Consider the following 27,677-nt stretch of genomic DNA (forward strand, 5'->3'; position numbering starts at 1 on the left):
AATTGGACTACGACTTCAGCAGTCGGCAGATTGGCCTGTCTTTCATCAGCGTGGTCATCGGCTACGGTCTGGCTGCTGTCATGCACGTTATCGTTGACATGACACTCTATGCTCGAGCTGTGCGGCAGGCACCGAATGGTCGTCCGGCACCGGAGCACCGATTGTACGCGGCTATGATTGGAAGCATCTTCTTGCCCATGGGACTCTTCTGGTTCGTTTGATATCTTCTTGCCAACCCCTGAATCAAGATTTCAGCGCTAATCGTTTCCCGCTCTTGCCACTGCAGGTACGCATGGGAGGCTCACCGAGGCGGCCAATGGGCAGCAGTTATGGCCAGCGGTATCCCGTTTGGTCTCGGCGCTTTTATCGTGTTTGTGAGTATTCCATATCCGTGCATTCTTTGAACACGTCAGAACTTTCTTACTGAGGCCTCTTGCTTCAAAGCTGTCCTCGATAATATACCTGGTTGAGTCCTACGGGGCTGGTGCTGCCGCATCTGGTAAGTTCCTTCCTTCTTCCTTTTTGGTTCTGCAATATGTGGTTCGGGACTGATTCTGTCACAGCCCTCGCTGCAAATGGATCTTTTCGATACCTTCTCGGAGCGGTGTTCCCTTTGTTTACAATCCAGATGTATGAGAACCTGGGCATCCATTGGGCCGGGAGTGTGTTTGCTTTCCTGTCTTTGGCGCTGCTTCCTATTCCTTGGATACTCTTCAAATTCGGCGACAGGCTCCGCAAGAACAGCCGCTTCATAGCAGTTACATGAGTGGTAAAGGTACATAACCCAATCCTGTATTATTAAGGCCGATGAAAGGTAGAATTTGTCATTATTTACTACATCATTGTCAGTTACAGGCACTCTACAGTAGCTATACCGCGTAGGCCTAAAAGTACGGGTAATGCCTACCTTTCCTAAAGAAAATAGTAACGGATAAAGTGTGGTCCGGGAATTTAACATAAATATAACCCTTATTGCTAGTACTGCCTACTTCCGCCATACTCGTCTATCAAAAGCCCCCTGGTGTCCCCGGTGTCAGTCCTCACCAAGAGATTTTGGTACCGCCTGCCGTTTCTCTCTCAAGCTGCGTTGCTTTCCGCGTCTCCCAACCTCTTTTGTCCTTTCGTCTTCCCTTGCATCCACAATAGCATCAGGTGCTAGCACTATCCATATATTGATGTGTAAAGGCATGTAGCTGTGCGATGTGTAGACTCTTAACCTTGGAGGGAGTACGTGCCCAAGTCCTTCTTCAGGCAGGCGTGCTCAGAGATTCGCCCTCCGTCTCGCGTTCGCGTTCTCGGGCGGACTCTGAGGTTTTGGTCTTGGGGTTCCCTGCCCCATTCGTCGATGGCGGAACGCCGTTGAGCGCAACGCCGGTTGCGGCCTGCTGTTGTCGTTCGCGACGGCTCGAGCTCGCGGGGTCGAAGTAGGCTGTGGGATCGTCCCCCTCCCCCTCCGCAGAGAGAGAGGGCGAGAGTGTTAGCAGACTAGGATTTATGGGACTGTGCAACAAGACAAGAGGATCTGTATGAAAGGAGAGGGGGATAGGATGAACGTGATAATTTGGTGGAAGATTGGTCTGGGAATGGGACTAGAACTGGGCATTGGAGTTTCGGTGCTGGAGTAATCCAGTCAAACTCACGCTTCTCGCCAAACACCGTCGTCCGGATACCCTTTCTCGGACTGTCGTATGTTCCTGGGATGACGCGATGGGCGGTACATCTACCGTTCATGACGGGTGCGAGTCAGTGTCCAAGTCTGTATTCATGGGGAGGTATCGATGGTGCGAATTTCGCCTTCTTGGCTCGCTCCTCTGCGTACCTGTTGTCCCACATGGCCACGCTGCCGACGGCCCATTTCCAGCGCACGTAGTGGTCGTCGGCCGAATGGAGGTGATACTCGAAGAACTCGAGCAGTTTATCTGTGTCGAGGTAAGTTCAGGGTACGTTGTTAGTGAGATAGAGTGACAACAAAGATGGAGCTGCGCAAGGGAAGAGAAGGCCGCAAGATCACAAGCCATACCTGACTCCTTCTTGTTGAGTTCCGCGAAGCCCGTGACGAAGCCGGGGTTCACGTTCAGCGCTTTCAGACCTGTGACTGGATGCGTGCGGACGGCTGGATGATGGGTGTCGATGGGCGGTCGGTTCGGACCGACGCCCCAGAGGTCGAGGATCGTGTCGTCTGTTCGGATGATGTGGATTGTCAGTTTGATTTCAACCGACTTCGCCGTTTCCCTCCCATCCTTACTGGAACAGAGGCAAGGTCGAATCTTCAAGCGGAAAGGGGGAACTGACACTGAAGCCGCGAAGTGTGGACGGCGTGTAGCCCTTCGACGAACCTCTGCATGGCTTTGCTCAAGGCGTCGTATGTGCCGTACTGCGAGATCTGTGCTCACGCTGTTAGTGAATGGCGGCGCCTCCATTGGTTCTGACGATGCATCGCAGTTAGCGCAGTTTGACATACCCATGCAGTGTCGCCTCCGACTTTGGGGTGCTCTTCCATGCGCAGCAGAGAATAGGATGGAGCTGTTCCAATGAGTATCAGTCTCAGGCCTGCAGATGTGCTAACGAGAAAGTCTCGGGAAGCACGATGAAGGGGCAGGCGTACGGTTGATCTCAAAAGACGTATCGGCGTGCCAGTCCCCTGAAGGCTGCGAGTCATCAGTTCAACCCGCCACGTCTGTGAAAAGTAATCAAGGGAGCGTCACAGACCCACGGAGTGTACTTCAATATCTCGCGATGGTCCTCCTGGCTTCCTTTGATCACCACATGCTAGGGGCTCATTAGCTGATAGTAGTCTTGGTCGACCTGCATGAAAGGGTGCTACCTTTTGATCCTGGTTGAGCGTAGTGTCAGCAACACCCTTGAATGTATCTACAACTGGACCCGACTTACCTTTTGAGCTGGATGTCGATCAAGTGTCCCTAAGAGAACCCTCTCAGTATCACACCCACACCCAACCCAGAGGAGCGCACCGGTTAGGGTTGGACGAGTTTACCGTAATGTTCAAAGAGCTTGTACTGGCCCTCGGTGGTGAGGTCCTGGTCTCGGAAAAACACCACCCCCCTCTCCGTGACAAGCAAGGCGAGTTCGTCGAGCTGCTTCTCATCCAACTGCGAGAGCTGGACGTTTTCCAGCAGCGTGCCGATGGATTCGGTCAGATCCACGCGCCTTGCGATCGCGAAGAGTGCCTTCTTCTCGGGATCGGCAAACAACGCGCGGTCCGTTTTCGGGCTGAACTCCTCGCGAAGAGGCTCCGGGGGAGCCCAGTCTTTGATCTTTGCATTGAATCCTGGGTGTAAGGTGATAGGGAAGCCCGAGTCTGGGGAAATGTGTTTGCGGGCTTCGAGATGTGCCATCGTATTGGAGGTGATACCTGAGGGGCCGTGTATATAACAAAGACGAGAGAAGGGTCTTTCAAAACGACTCTCTGAGAGAAGAATAAAGGTAGCACTACCCACCGTTCATATGAAAGAATGCGAAATCTCGGTAAGTGATCAGATTCTTCCCAGGCGCATAGCAAGCTTTACTTCGAGTTGTAATCAGCAACCTCACCATGAACCCCCTCATTGCGTGATAAGACTCTGTCGGTAATCATTGGGGACTCCGTCTATGGCACTAATCTCCACGTGGGTGCTCACTTCCTCCTGTAGAGGAATAGGCAATTCAATTGGACGGCGTCCGGGATGGCGCAAGCAAGAGAAGCGATCGCGTCAGTCCGAAAACCGGTAGGCTTGAAACTGAGCCGTGTCTGATCTGTTTTTGTCTTGTCCTTGCAGAATGGAGATTCAGAAATGGGGCTCGCGTAGAATCTGATGGTTAGAAGTTGTCTCGGAAGGAATGGCAGGGAGGTGGTGAGGGTGGTATGCACAGTTGGTGTTGCCCATTCCAACGAATGTCTTGTATGGATCAGCCTGTTGTCTTTTCTCCAACATGCAGGGAATATCTTGTCCCCATACTCCTCTAGGTATACACATTAGAGGGACTCCATGGACTATAGAAGTTGACCGACAAGAACTCCATGGAGTGTCGCGACGCGTGCCAGGCCCGGTTTTTCAGCGTCTCCCAGCTCTTGTCGTCGATCGCGGGTGTGTCTATACTGAACGAGAAGGGAGTTGAGATGGACTGAGCTGAAGCAGGGGTGTTGCACCTTCACATCCCAGGCACAGGTGATCGAAAGACGTGAGTATTGGTTCGTGAGCATCAGCGAGGAGGACTGCCTTCGGATTTCAATTCCGCATCGTGTCGCTTATCGAGTGGCGCTATTCCTTTTCCTCGCGCTTGTGGATGATGATGTCGACGTCGCTGCAATCCTGTCTCTCCCTCCTGCATTGTGACATCTAACCCACTCTCAATCAGGACATCTGTACTTTATCGTTGTTGTTTTGTCCAGGTACAGTTGTGCACGCGTTGGACGCAATCGCTCCTCTTCCTGGAGTTCACCGTCGCTGCACATGTCCCGATAAGCTTCTTGTTTTTCTGTGACCTGTACTGTTGTCATCGACACGAGGAAGTTGATTGCCACAGATTGAGGTAGCGGCTCAGATGACTCGCTGGCCTTGACGTCGAGGGAATGCTAGAGTGAGGAAGATTATTGCCTACGATCGGCAAATGGTGTCAAGTACGTCTCCTGAGCTGCTTCACCGCTGTCTGGGCCATTGACTTCCACTGCACGAATAGCTGATGCTAACACAGACCAGATAGTACGAAATCCAACCTGAGTTCAACATCGGAGGAGCAGCCGCCATGCCAACGCCCATTCCTCGCACCGCAGCCAAGCTGCTCGTCCGCGGTGCCTCCAGGACAAGATCATTCTCTACCACCAGAGCACTCAATGTGGACTTTACCCATGCTGTATGTGTCTACCCTCTACAGCTCTGCAGTGGGCGCTGATATTCATCTCCACCACCATAGGTCATCGGAGCAGGAGCAGTCGGTCTCGCGATCGCCCGGCAGCTGGCCTCGAGGACAGGCACCTCGACGATCCTCATCGAGCGGCACGGCACCGTGGGCACTGAGACGAGCAGCCGCAACTCCGAGGTCATCCACGCGGGGCTGTACTACGGGCCGGACTCGCTGAAGACGCAGCTCTGCATCCGCGGCCGGCAGATGCTGTACGAGCTGTGCGAGGCGCAGAGGATCCCCTTCCGGCGCACCAAGAAGTGGATCATCGCCCAGGACGCCGTGCAGTTCGCCGGGCTCGAGGCCCTCCACGACTTTACAAAGTCCATCGACGTGCCCACCCACTTCCTCTCGCGCAGGGACATCGAGGCCCGCGAGCCCGACGTCCGCGCCGAGGCCGGCGTGCTCGAGTCCCCCACCACCGGCATCGTTGACTCGCACGCCTTCATGGCCTATCTGGAAGGGTCCTTCGACGAGCGCGGCGGCGAGGAGGTGCTGCACACCGTGGTGGAGAAGATCAAGCCGCTGCGATCATCCTCGTCGTCGTCCAGCAACGGCGAAAGCGCGGGATACGCCATCATGACACGCTCCCGCGACGGCACCGGCGGCGAGGACACCATCACGGCCGAGACGCTGATCAACTCGGCGGGGCTGGCCGCCATCGACGTGTCCAACATGCTGCTGCCGCCCGAGCGGCACCGCAAGGCCTACTACGCCAAGGGCAGCTACTTCTCGTACTCGGCCTCGCGCCCGAAGCCGAAGACGCTGCTGTACCCGGCGCCCATCCCGGGCCTGGGCGGGCTGGGCACGCATCTGACCCTGGACATGGCCGGACGGATCCGCTTCGGGCCCGATGTCGAATGGGTCGACTCGCCGCACGACCTCGCGCCCAACCCGGCGCGCCTGTCCGCGGCCGTCGACGTGATCAAGACGTACCTCCCCTCGATCGACCCGGCCGCCATCGACCTCGACTACTGCGGCATCCGCCCCAAGCTGGGCCGCACGAGCGGCACCTACGGCAAGGACGGCACGGGCTTTGCCGACTTCTACATCAAGGAGGAGGAGGGCTTCAGGGGCTTCGTGAATCTCCTGGGCATTGAGTCGCCCGGCTTGACCAGTGCGTTGGCCATTGCCGAGTACGTCGAGGGGATTTTGTATGGCGAGGGAGCGAGCGTGTGAGCATGGGAATGTATAACGTGCAAGAGAAGATTTACTAGGGGCAGGCCGAATTGCTAGATCGATCCAGGTTCTCCGTCTGTCGAGCAAGCGATCGCAGTTACGCGCGTTAGATCTGGGCTCCCTTGCAACTTCTGGTTTCAACCCGGGCTATCTGTGTCTGAGTATCTTTGAAAAGGATTGCGTTCCGCGGTCTCACTGTCCCACGAGCACACTTGACTTGAGCTCGTCTAGAGTCATGCGATGACACTGCACAGGCAAGAGAGGTACCGACACGCGTGCGGGCAAACCAGCTAATGGTTCGCCTCCGACTCCTCCTTGTACTTGTTCATGCCGTGCTTGATAAAGGGCGCCTCCATCAGCCTGTCCCAGTTGTGCACGGTCTCGGCCTGGAGGATCGAGACCTTCATCTCCAGCAGCGCCCGCTCCTTCATCTCGGCCTCGTAGCCGGCGACGGCCTCCCTTAGTGATTTGTTGCCGGCGTGCAACTCCCTGAGCTCGTCGATCAGTTTCGCCGCGTCCTGCAGCGCGTTGTTCAGCCCCTGTCCGCGGAACGGCGGGATCGCGTGGGCGGCGTCGCCGGCGATCGTCACCCGTGGCCACAGCGGCGACTGCGACCAGTCTATGTCCGGCTTCCACACGACGGTCCGGTCTGTGGGGAAGACCAGGTCGTCGGGGAGTTGTTTGCCTATCGTGGCCCACGGCTCGGCGTACTGGGGCACTCTCTCGCGCCAGTACTTGAGCCGCGACGCCTGGTCCGGGAGATCTTCAGGCCTCGGGGCACCGGGCCAGGACAGCAGGTTTTGGAAGAGCCACGTCTCGGGCTTGTCGGGGTCGGTGACGTCTTGGATCGAGTTCCACCATGTGAAGTTGTCCGGGTGGTAGCTGTGCTTGAAGATCGGGTGGATCGACCTCAGGTACTCGGCCGTTTCTTTGGAGAAGGTGCAGCTGACGTTGAACATTTGGATGTCCATGTACTCCTCCTTGGCCAGCTCCTCACCCACGAGGAACTTGCGCACTGTCGAGTGAGCCCCATCGCAGCCCACCAGGAGAGATCCAGATGCACTGGTCCCATCTTCGAAGACGGCTGTCACGGAATCACCTGCGTCAACTGTGACGGATGCCAATCGTTTACCATACTGGACCGCCAGTCAGTTCCAGCTAGAGGGTCGTTGAGAGCCCTACCTGCACGTCGATCCCCTGGCTCAGAAAGTTCCTCAGCTTCTTGCGGGATACTCGCCTTGGGTCTATGCCCTGCATCTCAAAGAGCTTCTCGCCGGTCGCGCCATTGTAGATGGGCAGCGAGGTGATTTTACCCTTGAAGAACGGGTCACAGCAGATGTTCTCGTCGATCTGGGCCACCAACTCCGGCGGGATACACTTGGACAGATACTCTGCTCCCCAGTGCAAGGTCATGCCCCACTCGCGGGCGCGGTTCTGATAGGTAGTATGGTCCTCTCGCTCATACACAGTGCAGGGGATACCATTCTACGACCAACTGTTGGCTCTGGATGACAACATCGTTGCGGGATGGGAAAAGAAAGAGGGGGAGGGCGGTGGTCCAATACCTGTTTCAGGCCCTGCGCCAGGAGCAATCCGGTAGATCCTCAGGATACCATTAGCCAGCCTGCGGAACAACATGGAGAGGAGGGGAGAGACGTCGTGCATACCTGCGCCTATCACAAGTACCTTCAGCGGCGTTGCGGAAGCCATGTCTGTGTGTTTTTCTGATTGTCAGGGAAATGGTTGGATTGCTTCGTACTGGGGAGTTAAAGATCTGACAAGTCGTCTCGTCTCGTCTCGTCTCGCCTCGACCTCGCTACTGACATGTCATTCCGGTGCCATTTCACAAGAGTAGTCCGTACTTTTGAGAGGGGGATGGGTTTGTGAAGATTTTGGTGGCCGATGTGGCTCAAAGCTTATCAGTTCGCTTACTGCGCGCGCACCGGAGCCCTGATGCCGAATTCGTTCTCGTGCATGGCGTCGAGGGAGCGAGCGTGGGACTGGAGACGACTGTTTCAAATGTGGATGGCTCCTATTCACTGTCAGCAGCTCTCAGCAGGGCATCCTCTACCCACCTCATGGGGCTACCAAGGCGCCTGTTGCTCGCGGGTGACAGACAAGACGCAATCCCGCGCGCCGCTAATGTTTCCCGTCGACTCCGCAGTCGTATTTTGTTGATGCTGCTCGCCTATGAGAGACAGAGACTTGGTCAGAGGATCCCCTGCCGTTGCTGCCCGTCAATCTCAAGCTCACGCCAAGGAAACGAGTCGACAAGCCGGATGGGGCACGGCTGATACAGATTCGCAGATATTTGACGTGGCTTGTCCTGCATCTCCCGAATACCCTGTAGGGCTGTGCAATCCATCAACAATACACCCTCCCTATCCGCTGAGAACGAGGATCAACATGGCTGGCAGCGAGACGGCGCAGATCGCTTTAGATGAAGATGAAGGAGTATCCGAGCTGTAAGTAACCCAAGCCACTCCGCAGCTAGATCGTCTGGGCCTGACATACCCCTGTCAACAGTGACGACGGCGAGACCACAGCATCCGTCCGTTCAAGCGTTTTACAGAATAAGGAGCAGTATGGAAGACGATACCATGCGTACAAGGACGGGACATACCACCGACCAAACGATGAGGTGGGTAACACTGCTTGAGGTCGGTTTCACACCTACTCACCCAGCTTCCTGCCAGGCCGAGCTAGAGCGTCTAGACATAGCCCACGCCCTCTTTGCAATCATCAACCAGGATCGACTCCATCTCGCTCCGCTCAAACCTGACCTGGGCCGTGTCCTTGACCTCGGTGCCGGCACCGGGCTCTGGGCCATCGAATTTGCCGAGGCGTATCCCTCAGCTGTGGTGGTTGGCGTGGATATCAGTCCTACCATGTCCGAGATCGTTCCGCCCAACGTTCAATTCGAGATTGACGATGTCGAGGACCAGTGGACGTACAGTAAACAGGCCGACTTTATCCATTGCCGCTACATGGTCGGGTCGATATCAGACTGGCCCAAGTTGATGCGGCAATGTTATGAGAACCTCACCCCCGGCGGCTGGGTCGAATTCCAGGATTTCGACATCGACTACTACTCTCAAGACGGTTCGCTGACAGAAAAGCACGCCATAAGACGCTGGCTCGTGCTGTGCACCGAGGCCGCCGCCAAAGTTGGAAGAACATTGCACGTTGGAAAACATCTCGAGCAGTGGGTCAAAGAGGCCGGCTTCACCAATGTTCAGGTAGTCAAAGTTCCTGTACCCATTGGTCCTTGGCCCAGAGACAAGAGACTGAAGCGGATGGGCCTGGTCAATTGGACCCAGATCTTCGAAGGCCTACAAGCTGTTAGCCTGAGATTGTTCCTGAACGTCCTCGGATGGAGCCAACCGGAGCTGGAGTCATTGCTGGTCGAAGTCCGGCAAGATATGAAAAACAGGGAGATTCATTCAATGTACGACGTGTAAGTATCCCCACCCCAGCCTTGACATTTGGTACTTACACAGGGCTAGCTACACCGTCATCGGGCAGAAACCCAAGGCCCAGACCGGATAGTCTCCTTGGTGAGTGACTGACGGGACAGACGAGCAACCGGAACTCCGAAGAAGGACCACAAGAGATCAGATCCACTGAAAGGTTGGACAGCCCGCACCAACCAAGTGCACTTGCCAGCCAGCTGCTTCTCTCATCATCTCCGCCACCACCGATGCCGAGGAAGGTCATTGTGGAACATGGTGCCATGTGGCCAATGAAAATCGTCAGAGCATGGCCTTCTTCGACTTGGTGGCCCACGGTTTAACATAACCTGTCCATCACCGGTGCCAATACAGCAGCATTTGCAAAGTCAACAGAGCGTCATGTTGGCCTTTGTTACAGTACTAGCCTGAACAGGGCCGACAGATGGCCCCCAGGTCAGAGGTCCGTCGCATTGGCTTGGTTCTCGTCGGCTTGCCATCTGCGCTGTTCGGCTGACGGCCGGTGCAGAAGGATCATTGCGATGCCTATGATCTCCTGGGCACCGGGTGGGCAGATATGAGAAAACACAGTTGCCGATCCAAATCTGACTTTGGAGGGAGATGATCGGACGGGGTGACTCACTTCTTCGAGAATGGAAGTCCATTACTCGAGGACACAGCAAAAGGACGAGATGGCCGCGGAGGAACTGTCACTGGACAGGAAACAGAAGGGAAATCCATGATCACCTACCTGGCCGTCGCGACTGAGTAGCCTTTACAGAATTTCGCCGGACTACGGCACACGGCGGCCCGATTCGCGCCTTAGCCTGAACCATGATCTCAGGCCTGTGAAGCCGCCGAAGCTTAAGACTCGCGCCGAGAGATGGTCTGAATATTGGTAAATGAATTACAAGTGCTGTGTACGTAGGTATGGACCTATCCATCTTCAGGGTAATTATCCATGGCACCGCGCAAGTCCGTTGAATCTATCTTCTCGACTGGCCCCGTCATTTGATTAACATTCGATCGAAGCACGTAGAAGCTTTTCTCATTAGGGAAATATCTTTTGACATTACAAACATAACCGAGGGCCCATCGTCACCTTGAGCTCAAGTCTCTACCTACCTCTGTATCTACATGGTGCTCAACAAGCCGCGACGCACGATCAAGATCTACGTGGCCAAGATGAATGAAAACTGCTCTGCCTCACCCCGGACTGGGAAGGAGGGTGATGCCGCCCTGTTCTCCACCTGGCTCGCACGAGCTGGGCACTGGTAAGCGATCATCCCTAAGTCAGGCGTCCCATTTACGAGCGGCCGAGCTGGTCTCGCGTTACTCAAGTCAAGATAGAACCCGGTCAAAAGGGAGCTTCGTTGACTCGTCGTGCAGCTTGACTTGGTTCTCGTTTTATCGGCCCTTTTTCCGCCCAAATGCTTTGGTCCTGACGAGCAGTTTTGACGAGCAGCCTCCTGGCCTATCCTTTGGGTCTGTCACCAATGCACCACCTCTGTCCGCATGGCGCCCAATAGGGGGAAAAGGCACCAGCCAAAATCACGCACGGCATGCCTGACTTGCAGAAAGAGAAAGCTCAAGTGTGGAGAGGAAAGACCACACTGTCAAAGGTGCCTAAAAGCTGGCAAGATGTGCGAAGGCTACCAGATGCTGCTCATCGACGGAGCGATGAGTGTCAGTGGTCGAGTATGGACCGTTCCACCCATCGATGGTGTTTGCATCAGCGGCAGCGCCTCCTCTCTGCTTTCGGCATTTACTGCGACCGCCGACGAGTGGCAGGCTTACCGGCTCTACACCCAGCAGATATCGTCGACGCTCGGCGGGCCCTTTTCCCTCGACGCTGACCTATGGCAGAGACTCGTCCTTCAGATTTCCCGTCACGACGCGGCCGTCCGCAACGCCATTTTCACCCTGGGGAATTTCTTCCGACATGCCGTCCAAGAGAGCAACAACGGCCAAATGTCCACGTGCGCCTGTCGCCGCTGTGTGCAAGCTCTGAGGTCCTACAACAGAGCCATAGCGGCTTCGTTCGCCGAGCAATCATCGGCAAACGTCAAAGATGACCCTGTCGCGTTGAACGCGGCCCTCACTTCGTGTGCCCTATTCATTTGCATCGAATTCTTCCGAAAGAGCGACCGCAATGCGATCGCCCTAATCGACAGAGGCTGCGGAATGCTCTTGCAATCTCTCCGCCAAGCACCACAAGACCTGCAAACGAGTCGCGTGGATCCGGGACTTTGGAATCTATTTGCCCGCCTTCGAGTCTTGTCGGCTTCATTCGGCCATGCTGGGCAGTGGCAAATGTCACCACTAGGGAACTCTGCCCCTAGGGCTATTCGCGAGCCACTCCCACCACTCTCTGACCGATTGGAACGCGCCCGAAACTCTCTCTATGACATCCTTACTGCGGCTCTACGACTGAGGAGACGTTGTGCCGAAACCCTGATCCCTATGTGGCCTTCAAAGAGGACCTGCGTTGTCGAATCGGTTCATGAGTTGCGACACGAGAAAAATCTCGTCGTCTCGAGGTTGCGCATGTGGTATGAGCATTTTATGGGGCTGCAAACAATTCTGGAGTCTGCGCCACGGGAATCACCATCATCCTCTCTCCCCGCCTTGATACTCTACGGTCACTTTCTGCAGACAAAGATATACGCAGAGACGAGCTTGGAGTTGTCACAAGGGCGTTACGACCAGTACCTCTCGGAATTTCAAACCGTGATCCGAGTTGCGGAACGCGGACTACGTCAGTCGTTGGCAGGGGATCAAAAGTATGTCCAAATGTTTTCATTTGAGAGCTGTTTCCTCGGCATGCTGTATCTTTGCACCCTGAAATGCAGGCAGCCGACGATGCGGAGACAGTTAATAGACTTGATGCGCCTCTCGAGTGAAAAAGAAGGGCTATGGCACCGAGGAGAGTCCATCACGGTCGCTTCCCGTGTGATGGAACTCGAGGAAGGCCGCTCCGAATTCATCCCTGCTATCGGGACATTGACTAGAACGGCAACCCCTCTCTTCCACGACGTCTTGTGCGAGATCAATTACGTCGCTGACGGGAGGACCTTGGTCGACGTCACCTACGTCCTCCATCAGGAACGCACGGCAGAGCACGAGTGGTTGGCCATGAAAGAGACCTTGGTTGTGGTGGACCGATGAAAAGACTATAGAACCACATGACCGGCTTTTCTCCCTCGCATCGATTTCTCGTCAGAGCAGAAGATCTACATTATCAACACTGTTTGATGGGTGTCTTCTAAGTAGCCCACTTGGCTTTGTATCAGGCAATCGTGAATTGGAAGATCGACTTGGCCAGGATAGCAGCTGTTCAGTTAGCCTGCAGTAGCGGAACGACAATCTCGGTGTGCAACGATGACCAAGAGGGCGCCCCTTGTACAGGTCGTCTATATACACCGAGGCAGCCACTCCAAAATTTGGTACAAGGTTCACAAACGTCCGACAAGAACCAATCAGGTTATTCGGCATTTGACCTTTCGGCCTGATCCCACCTGAACGTCTATACCACATTGGGTCAACAATCCGACCTGAGTGCCGACAACCGGAGATCCTTGCAGACAGTGCCACCAAGCATCATACCGACCAGAGACGATTGCAGACTCGGTCACCCGAAAGTATAGTATAAGCCGCAGTACGTTTCTAAAAGTGCACTCTTTTTAACTTCCCCCTCGGACTCGTCAACTAATACAGACCATCCAAAAGGCGGCAATGGAAGTCAGATCATTTCCCAAACTACTTCTTCGCAAGGGGCCTCTCCAGAATATGAGAAACACGACGGAAGCTATGGACTTCATTTGCCGAGGGAGGAGTTATTGAGAAGCAATTTGCCTCTTGTATAAAAGCAGGCCAACGGCTTCTGTTCAGGGACACTCGATCTACATTTCCTTCGTGGTTTACACTCCAGCACCTACCTTGATAAATCGGGTGTTTGGCGCGGAGACGCTTTTGCTGTAATCATGGTCCTGAGTTGGCACATGACGCTCGTTGTCGTCTTCTTTCTTCACTGTACACTGCTTTTGGCTGAATGTCCCCCACTCGGACCGATATTGCCCGCTCCGACGGGATTGAGGTCGAGTCTGGCAATTCAACAGCTCGCGAACCAGGGCAAGGCCCTGTTACAAAACCTCACCTCGTCATTCAACCAGACAGCCGTGTCGATCGGTGTGAGGAGCATTCACGACGACGCGCCGCTCTTCGACTTTCACTACACTCCTCCCGAGTATAACACGAGCGGCACTCACCATGTCGACGGCGACACCGTCTACCGCATCGGCAGCACCACCAAATTGTTCACGGCGCTCGGCGTACTCCAGCTAAAGGGCAAGATCAACCTCTCCGACCCAATCACGAAATACATCCCCAAGCTCAATAATATTTCTCCCTCCGCCAACGACAGCTTGACCAAGGTGGACTGGAACAAGATCACTGTACAAGCCCTTGCAAGTCACATGGGAGGGGTGTCGGCCGACAGTACGTCTGCCAACACTAAGTCACCTGTGAACTTTGTCGCCCAGCAGCTGACGATGCGACTTTACTAGTTTCCGGCAACGCTATTCAATATACTCCCGGGCTAAGCGAGTCCCTCGGTCTTCCACAGTTGTCCGAGTCCCAGCAATCGCTTCCTTGCGGCGACGCAGCTGACCAGTCACCGTGTTCATGGGACGGTAAGTCGGGTTTGTCATGTCAAAGATCGTTGTATTGACTTTCTCATCAGTCTTTTTCGACAATATTGGAAAACGACCCCCGGTGTACCGGCCTTTTACCACCCCCGTATACTCGAATATTGGGTATTCCCTGTTGGGTCGGGTCATAGAGAACGTCAGCGGGCAAACATATGGAGATTATATTCAAAACAACATCATTAAGGCGGCCGGAATGAACCGGACAACGGTGACAGGTCCTCCAGCCAACAATCTTGGTTTCATTCCGGCAGAGTCCAACTGGTGGTCGACCTCCCTTGGGTTTAAGCAGAGGTGAGAAAGCGCCTACTCTCTCGAAGCCCCGCTGTGACAGCATATTGACGTTTTGGGCCAGTGAGGGCGGCTTGTACGCGAGCAACAACGACCTGCTGTCATTTGGCACTGCGATACTGTCCAACAAGCTGCTCGATCCGGTCGAAACGCGCACTTGGATGAAGCCGGTTACGTTCACGTCCTCGTCGGGCCAGGACGTCGGGGCGCCGTGGGAGATTGTGCGCGGGCCGAACCTCACCTCGGACGGCCGAATCGTCGATTTTTACGCTAAGACGGGCGACGTGGGAGATTACTCGTCGGTGATGGTGCTCGTGCCCGACTACGACCTCGTCATGGCCCTGAATTTCGCCGGCCCGGACGTCGACAGTTTGACGGGAGTCGCGATTTTTTCTCAACTCGCACAGACCCTGATCCCGGTCATCGACGGAGTCGGCAAGAGCGAGGCTTCGGCAAGATTCACCGGCACCTTCACCTCTGGACAGAATTCGACTCTGACACTCGCCGTCGACGACTTTGGCCTGCTCGTGTCGAAATTTTCCGCCAACGGGGTCGACGTGGCCGAGGGATATTCTGCAATGAATCAAGCAACAGGAGAACAAACCACCATCAGGTTGTACCCCACCAATGTCCAGGGCGGAAACAGGTCGGCCTGGCGCGCCGTCTACGCAATCGGCACGGCAGCAGACGCCGCGACGACCGACGCGCAGTTGTTCTTTCCACAGGGAAGCTGCGACACCTGGTTGTCCATCGACCGGTTGGAGTACGGGCTGCAGTCGCTCGACTATTTCGTGCTCACCCAGGACGACACGGGACGGATCGCCTTGGTGGAACCCATGGCATGGAGATTGGCTCTGAAAAGGAGCGGCTGAGGACAAATACTCCTCACTGTACTGTCAGATGCGTCGTGGCTGTTAGATTGGGAAACGGTCTGCACGATCGGGAGGAGGCGAAGCGAGCTCGCAATAAGAAGCGTCAGCGGTGCGGGACCACTAAGTACCTTCCTACTAGGTGGGGACTTACTCGTAGCTGACGTCGCGAATAGTCTGGAGTAGCCTGATAGGCGAGTCACGAGACGCGAAGGTCCTGTTCCGCCTCTTGAGATCTCATCACTTCTCAGCTACGGAGGGCTTACAGCCCTCCGAGTTGTAGAGGCCGGGAGAGGAGCCGGGTTTCGCTTATTCACGTCTGGGTTCCATCGTGACTACTGTCTTCATTCACCTTAAGAACACGATTAAGATCGTGGTCGACGAAATTGTGGTTCGGCCGGTACTTATTCACGACAAAAGTACCTACAAGTACAAGTCCATCCCCCAATCATTGCCCGCGAACAGAAACCTTACATAGCCATGGAGGTATTTTCACCTGAGCTTTTAACTGAGTCCTGAAGAACGTTACTGAAGGCAAGAAGAATTGTCCACGCAGGAGCACTCAAACAAGATTGTAACTAATGACGAAATGAAAACCCATCTCATGCGCTTCTACCTCCACCATAGCATGCCAGTGTCGCAAAGACGCCTCAACTAGACATTATCCATTCTCTAGTAGGCGGTGATGCCAAGCCACTCCTTGATATACTCCAGCTGGAACTTCTGCGCCTGGAGCACGCCCGGCTTGGTCAGGAAGCTGGGGTTGAATGAGTCCTCGGTGTGCCCGCCCTCGGGGACGACCATCAGGCTCGACGCGTTGCGGTTGGGGGTCATCCTCGCGTACAGCTCCCACGGCGCCCAGCCGGAGACGGGGTCGAGCGTGCCGAACGTGAAGAGCAGGTGCGTGGCCGCCAGCAGGTCGGCGGTGGTGAAGTGGTACTTGGCCGCCAACTGCCCGTGGGTCGGGATGGTCATGTTGAAGGTCTGGGCGCAGAAGGCGGCGCGGTCGCTGCTGTACCCCAGCGCGCCGGCGGGGAAGATGGTGCCCGCCGCGACCAGGTCGGCGGCGATGGGGAAGTAGCGGCACTCCAGGTACTGGAAGGGCAGCTGCTCGGCGCCGGCCAGGCCGAAGGCGTTCTGGCCCGCCCAGTCCACGCACGAGCCGTTGAAGAGGACCGAGAGGCTGGCGTTGAGGACCTCGAGGGCCCCCGTGGCCGCGAGCGTCAGGTTGAGCGCTTGGTCGAACGTGTTGGCCGTCAGCCCCGGCAGGCCCGGCAGGACGCCGAAGCTGAACTGCGAGTTGGCCGTGTACGCATTGAGGATCTGCGTCTGGTAGATGAAGTCGAGGTCGCTCTTGTTCTGGGGCACCTCGCAGAGGTTGAGTCCGTGGGCGAGGTCCTCGTAGTTGGTCCCTGAAAGATCATCAGTATCCCCTTCTCTCGCACTCTCGGGTTGAGGAGGGGTCTGCGGTACCAGTCTTGATGTAACCGTGAAAGGTTGCAAGAGCAGCTTTTATTTTGGCAGCGGCCTCCGCGGAATAGGTCGAGTAGATATTCGATAGCTGCAGCGCGCGTCAATGACCCTTCTCGTCATATAACTAAACTCGGGTGTACATACAACGGTGTACCAATTTCCACGCGCCGGGTTTGCGGAATCCGGTCCGAGGCCCTCCGTCGGTCCAGCCCAGGCAATGGAGCCATAGAAAGTCTGTGGATGGTTGAGTCGCAGCATGGCAGACAGCGAGCCCCCATACGAGCCTGGGAGCACGGATCAGCACCCCTGCTCCCACCATGGTTTGCGAATGATCAGTATTACCGCCATGTGCAATCACCTTGGCATTGCGCAGTTTGGTATTGTTCTTCTTCAAATATTCGACAAAGGAGACAGAGTCTTGGAGAACATTCTCCAGCGTGAGGGTCGCATAGCGTTCTTTGACATTGGCGGCGTTGCTTGGATTGCTGACGCCGAAGAACCGGTGCTCGAGTTGCACAACGGCAGCGCCCAAGGTCGGTGCCCAGTCTTCCAAGACCGTCAGTTCCTGTACACGGTTAGAAACAAGCCACGCCTGCGTGAGCTGGAACGTACCAAGCAAGAGATATTCGCGGTCTCTGCTCCCTGGAAGAAGAGAATGGGACCGCCCGGTTTGTAGTGGTCCATGATAAGTTGGTATTGTTGCTTGAAAGTCCCACTCTTGGTGGCGTTGTGGTCGATGGTCTGGTCATAGAATGCCGTTGGATGCGTACAGTTGACTCCGGTCAGCCCAAAGGCTGTCCGTGCCATTGCCAGCGCGAGGAAAGCGAGAGAAATAAACATTATGAAATGGGCGCAAGAAAAATGTCGTGGATGGTAACCTCCCAGGTCTGTATGCACGGTGCAGGAGCGTACAGATGAATGGGAGAGACGATCTTTAAATACTCGAACTGTGAAATTGCATTCTCGACTTTGTCCAAGAAACAGCTCCCAGAACAACCCATCGAGCAACGCCTTCTTTCTTGTGACGTAGTTTGATAGAAATAGCTGCCACAGCTGAAACGGCCCCATTGCCGGCAAGGCCGCAGTGACGAGAGAAAACACGGATACCTTTCCTCTTAGGCATCGAACACCGTTGGAATGACTGGATAGATCTGGGGGCGTATGTAAAGTACGGTTCCGGGGCGCATGATGGAAAAGGGGAAACGTGCGGGCTCGCTTTGGCGACCAAGAAGCGGTTGGGGCGCCGCTGAGGCTGATTTCTCTTATGGAGCCATCGTCTTGAGTCTAGCTACAAAGTAGCCGATTGCAGTATCAGCATAGCATCTCCGAGTTGATAGAAACAAATGAAAGAAGGTGCGTATTTCTCGAAGCTGCGTCATGACGAGGCTCCGAACTTGGCAAGGCTGAAAGATAAATCGCAAAATTAGCCGGAAGAGGAAATGGTCTCCGTCGCCCCACCCACGATTTCCTGGGGGGAGATCATTCAGGCCGTCTGCGTTCTCTGGAGATCTTCAGCCACCGCGACTTCAAGTTACCTCCTCAGCCATTGACAGACGAAATGAAAGGGTCGAAACTGAGATGCGCACCTAGTATCAACGCTGCTGACCAGCTGGGGTTCAGAAAGACCCCTGACCTGAGCAACCATTAACTTGGGAGAGTCTAGTCCGCGAAGCCATCGGCCCTTCAGTTGAATTCACGAGTTTCAAAAGGTAAATGATTGACAAGATCGCTATGTTGTTGGGCACCCGCCGGACTAGAGCATGGCGCCATCCAAGGCCATCATATACTGTGGTGGCTCAGCCCTCTGAGCTGCGACTTGAACACGGACACTGCTCTGCTGGAAAAGGAGAATTGTCCGACATTCCTCTGCTTGTCTTGACGCAGGATAGGTCCTCTGCTTCAGGACCTTGGTGGCCTGATAACTTCGATCTTTGAGAGCCAGTGCCCCTATCGCCAGCTTCCTCTTGTCACATAGATCCTGTCCACTCTACCACCGTTGATCCCTTTCATTTCGCCGATCTGGTTTCCAGCTGGGGTCCGAATATAGCTTCAGCCTCTCCATTCCCTGCTTCCCTCAGTCTTTTACTGTTACACCTGCGCCATCCTTGTGTCGGAGCAATCTTCCCCAATGCGTCTTTGTGGGGCGTGTCGAGCATCGGTGAAAATTGATAAATTCGACAATGCGCTCCCTCCGTTCAACTGCTTTGGCTTGCCAAACAACACCCTCCTGAATAAAACAAGTCTCACAGCACAACTGTTGTTGACAGCGGTTCATCATGGCACGAGTCTCCGACACAGTCGCTCTCGACGCTACCGAGATAGTCGTCTACATCTTCCTCTTCCCTTTGATCATATTCCTCGGCATGCGCCATGGCAGCAAGCATGCGCTGGCCTTTGTCTATCTTTGCCTCTTCTCCATCCTCCGCATTGTTTCCGACGCGCTGGGGATCGCCAACCGGAACTCAACGAATGAAAACACCATCATTACGACCCAAGCCATCAGCTCAGCGGGCTTGTCCCCCCTCCTCTTGATTCTCGCCGCCTTCACCCACGAAGCCCACCACTACCAATCCAAAGCCACCCTCCCTCACAGCCAGGCGCAAGACGTGCTTCGCCGACTGCGGAGCCTGCAAGGATTCTTCCACGTTCTGTCCGCCGGCGGCATGGGACTGATCGTCTACGCGGCGGAAAAGTCAGCTAGCAAAGACAACGACCACGACTCCAGCACGTGGACGACTCTCCGCAAGGTCGGAGTCGTCCTGATGTTCCTCGCCGCAATCGCGGAAATCCTGTACGCGTTGTACGTCTGGAGCTGTGTGCGTCGAATGACGAAGGCGGTCCGACCACCAAACCTCACCTCTTTGGCAATCTGCACCTTTGTCGGTGGCTTGTTCGTCGGGGCTCGGGCGGTTTACTCGGTCGTCTACACGTTCGACACGAACCTGGACCTCAACCCGATTACGGGCACGTTCGTAGTGAAGCTGATCTTCATTGTTCTGGTCCAGTTCTTGGCAGTTGCTTGTCTTCTCGGTGGTGCTTGGCTGAGTAGAAACATCAGGAGGGACATGGAGTATAGAGCGATCCAGCCCGCCGAGCACTATTCGGGCAATGGTGGCCGTGTGGACGCCGAAATGCCTCTTGCACCTCAGGAATATTCGCAAAAATGGTACCCACCAAGTTATGATGCTTGAGCCGGGCACTGCCAGACAAGGTGCCACTCAGAGACTTTTTGCCCGAGCCTGATAGAGTCGGCGGGGATATTTTACTGGATTGGAGTTCCGGGGGGTTACTTGTGGCTTACTTGTTGGGAGTTGGTTCTTGTGGCTGCTCAGTTCAGCGGTTAGATGGGAGGTATATGGCTGGTGATGTGTACCTAAGAGATATAGAAATAAGGTAGCAGCGAATTCTCGAATGCTAAGCTATTGCCCAGACTTGGTTTAACTGCTTGCGGCTCAACCTCGATTGGGTATTAAGAGACTCACCATCGCATCACGGTCAATTTGAATCGTGTCCCGACGTTCAGTGACTTTGATACTATTGGGAGAGCCGCTTTAATCTGGCCTTTGACTGAGTCATTGACTAAACATCAGGGAGTCCTCCGGGGGCCAAATTAGGACCCCCCCCCCAATTAATCGGCTGTACCTGCCTCGCGGCTGGGCGGTCAGGGAGCCCGGCGGTATCTCTACACCCACTTTTCACCCGTCCTCACTCATCCACAAAGCTTCTTCCCCTACCCTCAACGGCCGTGCCTACGGATCATAGACAAAGAAGAATGTCGAAGGGGCCAGGTTGAAGAAGTGAGATCGAAGAGCGCCGATCTTTACACATCCGAGCTTCGGCTAGTGCTTTTCTGAAAGAAGCTTCTGATGGCGGTTTCGAAAAGCGGCCGATGTAGGGCTGTCCTCTGGTACCTCGCCCCTGTTCAGGCTAGCGGATGCTCTTCTCCGAGGCCAGTATTGAGACTCAAGCCACGCAGGGAGGGGCGAGGAAGAAGAAATTTGTTCACAACTCCACTAGACATCTGCAGCGACGGCATCATTGGCAGGGGTCCTTCTGCAATGGAACTTGTAATCTACAGACACAGCGCCATTCTTTGGCTAACAGATGACAATGTACCGAGGACGGTATAAGAAACATAGGTGCACTCAGGACGGGATGTTCGTGGCTTCAGATGCTGGCTCGCTGCTATCAAAAGGCTTACGTCCAGGGTTCTCTCTTCGTCCTCCGGCTATTACAAGATCGGTTCAAGACTCTGCGATGCGTGGAAGGCCATGCGATACTTCACATTGATTCTTTCCTTGTCGGCGCTCGCCGCTGCAAGCTCTAGCCTGGGCTCTAACTTTACGTCGACGGACTGTGCTTCGTCTTCAGGCTTCGACAAATGCTTCTCGGCCGCTCAGAACAAAGCAACGAAATGTATCGACGACGGAGACGGGTCCGATGCGATCGACATCGCTTGTACCTGTGTTATGTGGCTGGATGAAATCAACTGTGCCGTATCCAACTGCTGGAATGAGGTTTGTGCGCGCACGAACAATGTCATGATCCTTCTGTGCTGACCTGCTGTCGCCTCTGTAGGTCTATTCCTGCCAATACCAGGCCTTGATTATCCGGTACATGACATTCTGCCCGACAAGCCAGGACGGCTTTCCTTTCTTCCCAGCTCCCGACAACGCGCCGGGTGGCTGCTCCTGCAACATTGGCCAAGTCTACTTGAACGCCGCAAATAGCTATACCGAGTCGACAAAATGCTCGAGTCCCTCCTCGGTAGACGGGGAGATTGCTTGCATTTGCTGCATGGAAGCGTCGGCTTATTCCTCGTGAGTTTTACCAAGAACCATTATTGCCTGAACGCTCCAGCCTCCACGGCTCTCTGACAGACCCTAAGAATTTACAATATTTGCCCGGACACCGACCCATCCCTGATCGGCCTAGGCACGATAGAAACGCAACTTGAAGCCTTCGACCAGCCGTTCGATCAGTGTGGCCCCTACCTGGATCAATATGATTGTATCGCTGATCTCGGCTACGCGCCAATCGGATCCCCGACTTCGACTTTGGTAAACCCAACCAACATGCCGGCCAACGGGACACAGACTCTCTATACCACGGGCGCGCAGATCACAACACCGCTGAGTGGCAGTGTGGTGACCTGGAGTCACGCAAGCTCCGAGTTTACCGCGACAATGGCAAATCTGGACGCGGAACGCACAGCGGACGGGAGCACGACGACGACGGGGGCAAGTACGGCCGGCTCCTCGACATCATCAGCGACCGGAGCGTCAAGTACAGGAGGAGCGAGCCAGGTACGTGATGCTCTTGGATGGCACAGATGGGGTCTTCTCATGCTAGGCGCTTTCGTCTGTGAGATGCTTCTGTAAGATGAGCGAATAAACTGCAGCAAACCCCACCACCGTGTACATCTACACCGCCCAAATACATACGAACCTTTGCATCGATTCCAGCGGCAGGGTACTGGACTTTTGTCCCCTTTTGGCAGATGCATCCTCGCATGATCTAGGGAGTTTCCCTTTTTGTTAGAAGCATAGAACAAGGTCATCCGAGATAGACGGTAGCAAAATGTTATTCTGATGTACCAAACACACGGTCCCCGTAACGATTCTCTCTCAGTTCCAATGCCGGAGTTTTCTCTGCCCAACCAACAAACGCACCGTCCGTGCTCCGGTTTTTACAAGGCAATCTCAGCAAACGCCACTAATACTGGTGGAGAGTTACATACTCCCCGCTCTGTATCACGTCCTCTGAAACAAAAAGCCCAGGTTTTGGTTGGATGCACACACACACCCCCCCACCTTTTTATGCACCCTTTATGCATGGAATCGAGAAAATGAGGTGGTCGTCCCATGTAGCCTAAAAGCACTACATAGTTGACACGGGGCGAACGCGCCTGGTGCCCCCCCCCCTTTCCTTGTGAGCCGAGGATGAGCAAAATGTGCGAGCGGCTAATTAATTAATTAATTAACTAGTCAAAATGGGAAGACGAACGGTAGGGGCTTTTTTGGTGGCACGAGATTACTACTTATTAATTGGCGAGCTAGGTACCCCGTGTACTTGTACTTTTGAACATTCCTTGCTAGGAGATCTATTGTTGTGTTGGCAAGTCAAGATCCAGGGAATCTTCTTCCGTGCAATAAAAATACCCTGAATGCTACATATGTAACCCAATGAATGTGCTGCTATATTACTCGCTTTTCATCCACAAAATATAACCGGTGATATAAACCCTTGGATTCCCCTGCCGTGCAAATTTATACTCATCCACCCAGGGGCGGCTTTTCGAGGCGCTCGAATGTGCTTTGCCCACATTAGACGTGCTGGAAAACGACCACGTTGGTCGAGTGACGATTTTGCCCATTGGGGCCTCGCGAGATCAAGCGTGTGGCTTTTCGGCGCAAAAACCCATCGTCTCAACCTCTCCGGTTCCCAAGATCTACAAAATGCAAACCGCTTCAACTTCCCCCTTTCTTACCTCTTCAATCCAGACTTGATTCAGTCCGTCTTCTCCCGGATCTCTCGCGGGACCATCCCGACATTCCGCTCGTAGTCCTCCTGCACGACGTCCAGGTTGAACTCGGCCTCGCCGACCAGCCTCTTCGTGTCGGCCAACAGGTCCGCCAGGTCCTCGTTCAGCATGGTCGTGCAGACCTGCATGACGGCAAAGGCCGAATACCCCGGCTCGCAGATGTGCTTGGTGTCCAAGATGCCCGAGTCGAGCGAGGAGAGCATTTCGCCAATGTGGAATCGCTCCGGCGGCCGCAGGTAAGGCGGGAGGGGCTTGCCGGAGCCGATCGAGCCGGAGAGGATGGCGAGCAGTGACGTGACGTTGTGCGAGGTCAGTTCCAGCGACGCGATGAGTTGGGTAAAGTCCTTGAGCCAGGTGCCGGTCCCGTCAGTGGCGACGACGGGGTTGGGCCCTTCCCGGTGGCCGGCCGACTCGGGGATTTCTTTGAACGTCTTGGTCGTCCATGCGATCATGGCCGTAAAACGAAGGATGCTGGGCGCCTGGGTCAGCACTGTGCCACTCGGAAGGGCTTTTTCGAGAATCAAAGACTTACTTCTCCGTGTGCGCAAGCATCCTCTCATAGAGCTCCTTGGGAAACCGGCCTCCAAACGTCGGCTCCCATCTGATGAACTTGAGATGATTCTTCATGGCCTGGATGAGAATCAGGTTTTTCGCAAAGAGCTGAGTGCGGGCCTTCTCCAGCCGGCGAAGCGGGCTTTTCTTGTCTTTGGGATCCCCTTCTAGCCCTTTCAGCCGCAACGAAACCGCCTTGTGCGAGGAGCTGTAGTACTGGCCCAGTAAATACAATGTATTCCCCAGGTCCTTCCGCATCTCGCTTCTCGCCGTGGTCACGCTTGGGAAGTATGTTAGCAAGCAGGCGACGCCCACACCACCAAGTACACAGGCGAGTCGGTAAGGTGCCAGCTCGTACAAGGGGTGGAAGATTTGGCCGTTCGATTCGGAAATGGCGAGGCCCACCTGCTTGACCTGAAGCTCGTACGCGACGATTAACATGACGGTGATCATGCCGATCATGGGGATGACCGGGTCGTTCGGTTTCGTGACCATGAGGTAGTGATAGAGGAATACGGTCAGGCCCACAAAGACAATGACCCCGGCCGTGTCGCCATCCACGATGTACCAGTCAATGTAGGAGAGGACCATGGCCAGGAACGTGCCAAAAACTCTCACGAATTGTCCATACATGCCCGACCCGGCGGTTTGAGTCATGCTGATGGCAACCATAATGGCACCCCAGATGATGCGCTGCTTGATATAGAATTGCTGCGAGTTGCGCAAGAAGGCGGTGAGTGCGATGATCATGGTGCCCACGGCGACCTTGAAGCCGAACCAGGACTCCTTCGAGCCGAAAAGCCTAGGAATCAGGCGGAAGTAGTCGGTCACCTTCTCCCACCACGTCACGGGCGGGAGGTGCTCAGGATCCCGGTTGACCCCTAGAGCATCGCCCAGATAAACCGTAGGGGTACCGCTTCGATAGCTGTATGCCGTGTAATCCAGGTTGCTGTCCTCACGGCTGATGACTGCCCATGCCCACTTCTTCCACTGTTTCCAGGTAGGGGTTAATAACCGTCTCTTGCTCATAGTGCCATCTTCGACTTTGGAATCGGCGAATCGAACGAGGTCGAGGACTCCCATTGCGGTTGTTACAACGCAGTATTCGAGCTAGAGAGGTCAGCGTAATTCTGCATGACAAGGTGCCACGTACATCCAGAAGAAGGTACAGTTGGGATGAATGTCGCTTATGTGAGGACCGAGTGGACGATTGACCACTGGTCTCTTCGGCTTCATTCATCCGACACCATTCTTTCAAAGGTCCTTCCCGTTCAGCCAAAAACTTGTTGATGGTATTTTCAAGGTACTGTGCAAAACCTTTTCCGTCTGGAGGCTCGCCTGCTTTCGCCTCGAGCTCGGCTTTGGTCGTAAATGCCGGCTTCTTGGTGATTTTCAGTGTGAAGAATGCATAGTCGAGCCCTTCAATCATCGCCTGCCACAGCAGTTTGAAGGCTCCGTCAACCTGGCCAAACAACAAACTCCACCGCTCTTTCTCCACGTCTTTCAATGCTCGATCTGACACTTCGGAGTTGGAACCGTCCTTGTAAGTTTTGATTGACGTCCATCCTCCTTGCTTCTCAACTCGGTCGTTCACCTGGATCACCGTCTCCAGGCCAGCGATTGGTATCAAGATATTCCTCAGCAGTTTTGTGATACTCGAGAAATCCTTACTCGATAATTTCCCAAATGTAACCTCACGTTTGACATAACGCATCTCCGACTGTATCTTGACCTGGCATTCGGTCGCCTCCGCAGTGAGCGCCCGCCATTTGTCAGCCTCGGGCCACGGGGTCAATCGTTCAATCGGTTCGCCTCCTTCGCTGTCACTCTCCAAGCTGCTTGTCCTGCTCCCGCTGTTCCAATCACGAGAAGGCAAAGAGATGAGTAGTGCTGCTTTAGCGTCAATGACGCCTTTGAGGACGTGGAGATACTCGGTCAGGATCAGTGTCGCTAGATCCCGTGAGGTGATAGGTAGTACCACAAAGTGGACGGCGAATGCAAGCCCGAATCCGACAAAGAAGGTATCAAGGAGTCGCCGTACTGAGAATCCACACAGTCAGCGAGAATCCCCCTAACAGGACACTAATCAATACTTAGAGAATATGCTTGTTCCATCTCCGGGAATATGGCACCGTATACAGCCGTGATGTTGATAAATATACCAAACACGATGAGAGGCAGGAAGTACTGCGGCCGAAAAGCGCGAAACCTGGCTAAGCTTTCAGCACAGCTGCGTTGAACTAGAAGACGACCGACGAAAGAAACACGTACGTGTTGTAAGCCCAGAGCCAGAAGAAGAACCACACAGCAAGGCATGCGCTTGCTGCTGCGTTGTAGGGCACGACTTCGGCCCCCGGGACGGGTCCATTACTTCGCTGCTCGGCTGACAGATGGGTCGTGTTTTTTCGAGCTTTGATTGCAGTCCACATGTAGAGAAGGGATATTGCTGCGGCGAGGCAGGTCAGGAACTAGTAGCCAGTGAGCCCAGCACTCCTCGAGGAAAGAAAGTCCGAGTTCGTACACCAGTGACGAAGAAATTCTGCAGAAATCTGGCTCGGGGGAGAATCGGAACGACGAAGAGTGACATGATAGGGATGAGGTAGCCGATTGTCGAGTAGTGAGCTGCGACGCTAGCATCTTGATATCTGGTAGATGTGAGTTTCTGTAGACGCGTCGTCGCTCAAGTCAACATACATGGCGAGGCCAACTGTAGGGGCGACGGCTCCTCTGGTACAGAAACAGGACCGTTAGCATGGGACCCCAATCGTTGGACGGGTCTGTAGGCAGGTTGCCGTGCTGTGACACGAATTCGTGTTCTACGGCTTGTGGCACTGTCCTCCGCAATAACTTACTTGAACATCAACAATATGGTTGGGAGATTGATCTTCAACCCTAGCTTGTCGTTGAGTCTCTTCAGCAGAGACGGTTTCTTTGGGCTTGCCATGGTGCCGATTTCCAGACCGTGAGCAGTTTTGAACCACAGCAACGGAAAAGCTAGGATCCTCCACAAGGGAAGGCCAAAACAGAAGCAGAACTACCGCAGCATTGGAACGTATAGATGCCAGTGAATTTCAGCAGCTACAGTGCTCTTTCGGGGGGGTGTTCGCCTCCAGAATGGAAACACGCAGTAAGTAAACAAAGGATGAGACACAGAGGACGCGTTCGAGCTGGACCTCACAGCGGAAAGGCTCAACCAAGTATCAGGTGAATATCAGGGCAAAGGGTGCTATAGAAGAACAAATGGAATTTCGCACAGGTGGCAGGCCAGCACCTTGCCAAAGTCAGGAGATGCATGCGCATCAGTAAGCCATGGCCTAAGCGGCCATGAGATACCGGTTTGGGATGGACATCGGACAAGGCTGCGGTCGACGCGATTGGCGAGTCGAGTGCATTTGACCGCACACAAATTTGGCAAAGTTTTGCTAGAAAGCGAGGCATCTAGTGGTCGTCATGTCAAGTAGGTAACTTACTGCGATGCTCGAACTCTCAAGCTGGAATTCTCGTCTTTGGTTGTGCTCGTGAAAAGGATGGCAACGAAGGCGGAGAGCTGAGAAGTGTTTCGTAAGCACCATCAAGGCTGTGCCTGCAGAACCTTTTGCTGCATTGAGATTAGCGCAGCCAAGAGCCTTGCGAGCCTTGCAATCATTACTCATCTCGTCGCTCCCCCTTGAATGGTTGGTTGGTATTATGAGGGCCACGCCAATTGTTTTCTCAA

At 54.6% G+C, this 27,677-nt stretch overlaps 8 protein-coding genes across 10 annotated transcripts; 4 read left to right on the forward strand and 4 right to left on the reverse strand.

The window, feature by feature from the left end:
- Positions 1 to 978: 978 nt before the first annotated feature.
- On the reverse strand, positions 979 to 3,356 carry PV07_10057 (uncharacterized protein; the record flags this gene model as incomplete). Its single annotated transcript, XM_016397361.1, has 11 exons — positions 979 to 1,522; positions 1,641 to 1,720; positions 1,820 to 1,919; positions 2,021 to 2,179; positions 2,293 to 2,383; positions 2,462 to 2,523; positions 2,606 to 2,648; positions 2,710 to 2,769; positions 2,825 to 2,833; positions 2,893 to 2,921; positions 2,996 to 3,356. 11 exons carry the CDS (start codon positions 3,354 to 3,356, stop codon positions 1,248 to 1,250), a joined length of 1,269 nt encoding a protein of 422 aa, XP_016244552.1. The 3' UTR covers positions 979 to 1,247.
- Positions 3,357 to 4,342: 986 nt separating this feature from the next.
- Positions 4,343 to 6,283, forward strand: PV07_10058 (uncharacterized protein). Its single transcript, XM_016397362.1, has 3 exons — positions 4,343 to 4,618; positions 4,698 to 4,851; positions 4,912 to 6,283. Exons 2-3 carry the CDS (start codon positions 4,744 to 4,746, stop codon positions 6,076 to 6,078), a joined length of 1,275 nt encoding a protein of 424 aa, XP_016244553.1. The 5' UTR covers positions 4,343 to 4,618; positions 4,698 to 4,743; the 3' UTR covers positions 6,079 to 6,283.
- Positions 6,096 to 7,930, reverse strand: PV07_10059. Of its 2 annotated transcripts, XM_016397363.1 has the most exons (4): positions 7,746 to 7,930; positions 7,644 to 7,681; positions 7,261 to 7,563; positions 6,096 to 7,214 (listed from the first exon to the last, which is right to left on the reverse strand). In XM_016397363.1, exons 1-4 carry the CDS (start codon positions 7,786 to 7,788, stop codon positions 6,369 to 6,371), a joined length of 1,230 nt encoding a protein of 409 aa, XP_016244554.1. In that variant the 5' UTR covers positions 7,789 to 7,930; the 3' UTR covers positions 6,096 to 6,368. The 2 variants fall into 2 exon arrangements, with proteins under 2 accessions (XP_016244554.1, XP_016244555.1); XM_016397364.1 differs by having other exon boundaries at positions 7,261 to 7,681.
- Positions 7,931 to 8,414: 484 nt separating this feature from the next.
- PV07_10060 lies at positions 8,415 to 10,563 on the forward strand. Of its 2 annotated transcripts, XM_016397366.1 has the most exons (4): positions 8,415 to 8,543; positions 8,605 to 8,719; positions 8,775 to 9,535; positions 9,585 to 10,563. In XM_016397366.1, the coding sequence occupies exons 1-4, from the start codon at positions 8,485 to 8,487 to the stop codon at positions 9,625 to 9,627; spliced, it is 978 nt and encodes a 325-aa protein (XP_016244557.1). In that variant the 5' UTR covers positions 8,415 to 8,484; the 3' UTR covers positions 9,628 to 10,563. The 2 variants fall into 2 exon arrangements, with proteins under 2 accessions (XP_016244557.1, XP_016244556.1); XM_016397365.1 differs by having other exon boundaries at positions 8,605 to 9,535.
- A 107-nt stretch (positions 10,564 to 10,670) lies between these two features.
- PV07_10061 (uncharacterized protein) lies at positions 10,671 to 12,695 on the forward strand (the record flags this gene model as incomplete). Its single annotated transcript, XM_016397367.1, has 2 exons — positions 10,671 to 10,801; positions 10,917 to 12,695. The coding sequence occupies exon 2, from the start codon at positions 11,043 to 11,045 to the stop codon at positions 12,693 to 12,695; it is 1,653 nt and encodes a 550-aa protein (XP_016244558.1). The 5' UTR covers positions 10,671 to 10,801; positions 10,917 to 11,042.
- A 3,370-nt stretch (positions 12,696 to 16,065) lies between these two features.
- Positions 16,066 to 17,706, reverse strand: PV07_10062 (uncharacterized protein; the record flags this gene model as incomplete). The annotated part of the gene is made up of 5 exons (XM_016397368.1): positions 16,066 to 16,805; positions 16,867 to 16,954; positions 17,011 to 17,150; positions 17,209 to 17,431; positions 17,479 to 17,706. 5 exons carry the CDS (start codon positions 17,704 to 17,706, stop codon positions 16,066 to 16,068), a joined length of 1,419 nt encoding a protein of 472 aa, XP_016244559.1.
- Positions 17,707 to 21,116: 3,410 nt separating this feature from the next.
- On the forward strand, positions 21,117 to 22,247 carry PV07_10063 (uncharacterized protein; the record flags this gene model as incomplete). Its single annotated transcript, XM_016397369.1, has 3 exons — positions 21,117 to 21,383; positions 21,445 to 21,686; positions 21,755 to 22,247. The coding sequence occupies exons 1-3, from the start codon at positions 21,138 to 21,140 to the stop codon at positions 22,245 to 22,247; spliced, it is 981 nt and encodes a 326-aa protein (XP_016244560.1). The 5' UTR covers positions 21,117 to 21,137.
- Positions 22,248 to 22,998: 751 nt separating this feature from the next.
- On the reverse strand, positions 22,999 to 27,003 carry PV07_10064 (uncharacterized protein). Its single transcript, XM_016397370.1, has 8 exons — positions 26,815 to 27,003; positions 26,657 to 26,689; positions 26,484 to 26,607; positions 26,234 to 26,430; positions 26,056 to 26,171; positions 25,116 to 26,002; positions 23,943 to 25,072; positions 22,999 to 23,881 (listed from the first exon to the last, which is right to left on the reverse strand). Exons 1-8 carry the CDS (start codon positions 26,904 to 26,906, stop codon positions 23,377 to 23,379), a joined length of 3,084 nt encoding a protein of 1,027 aa, XP_016244561.1. The 5' UTR covers positions 26,907 to 27,003; the 3' UTR covers positions 22,999 to 23,376.
- Between the last annotated feature and the right edge of the window lie 674 nt (positions 27,004 to 27,677).

This window comes from Cladophialophora immunda, assembly GCF_000835495.1.
Source record: "Cladophialophora immunda strain CBS 83496 unplaced genomic scaffold supercont1.6, whole genome shotgun sequence".
NCBI lineage: Eukaryota > Fungi > Ascomycota > Eurotiomycetes > Chaetothyriales > Herpotrichiellaceae > Cladophialophora > Cladophialophora immunda.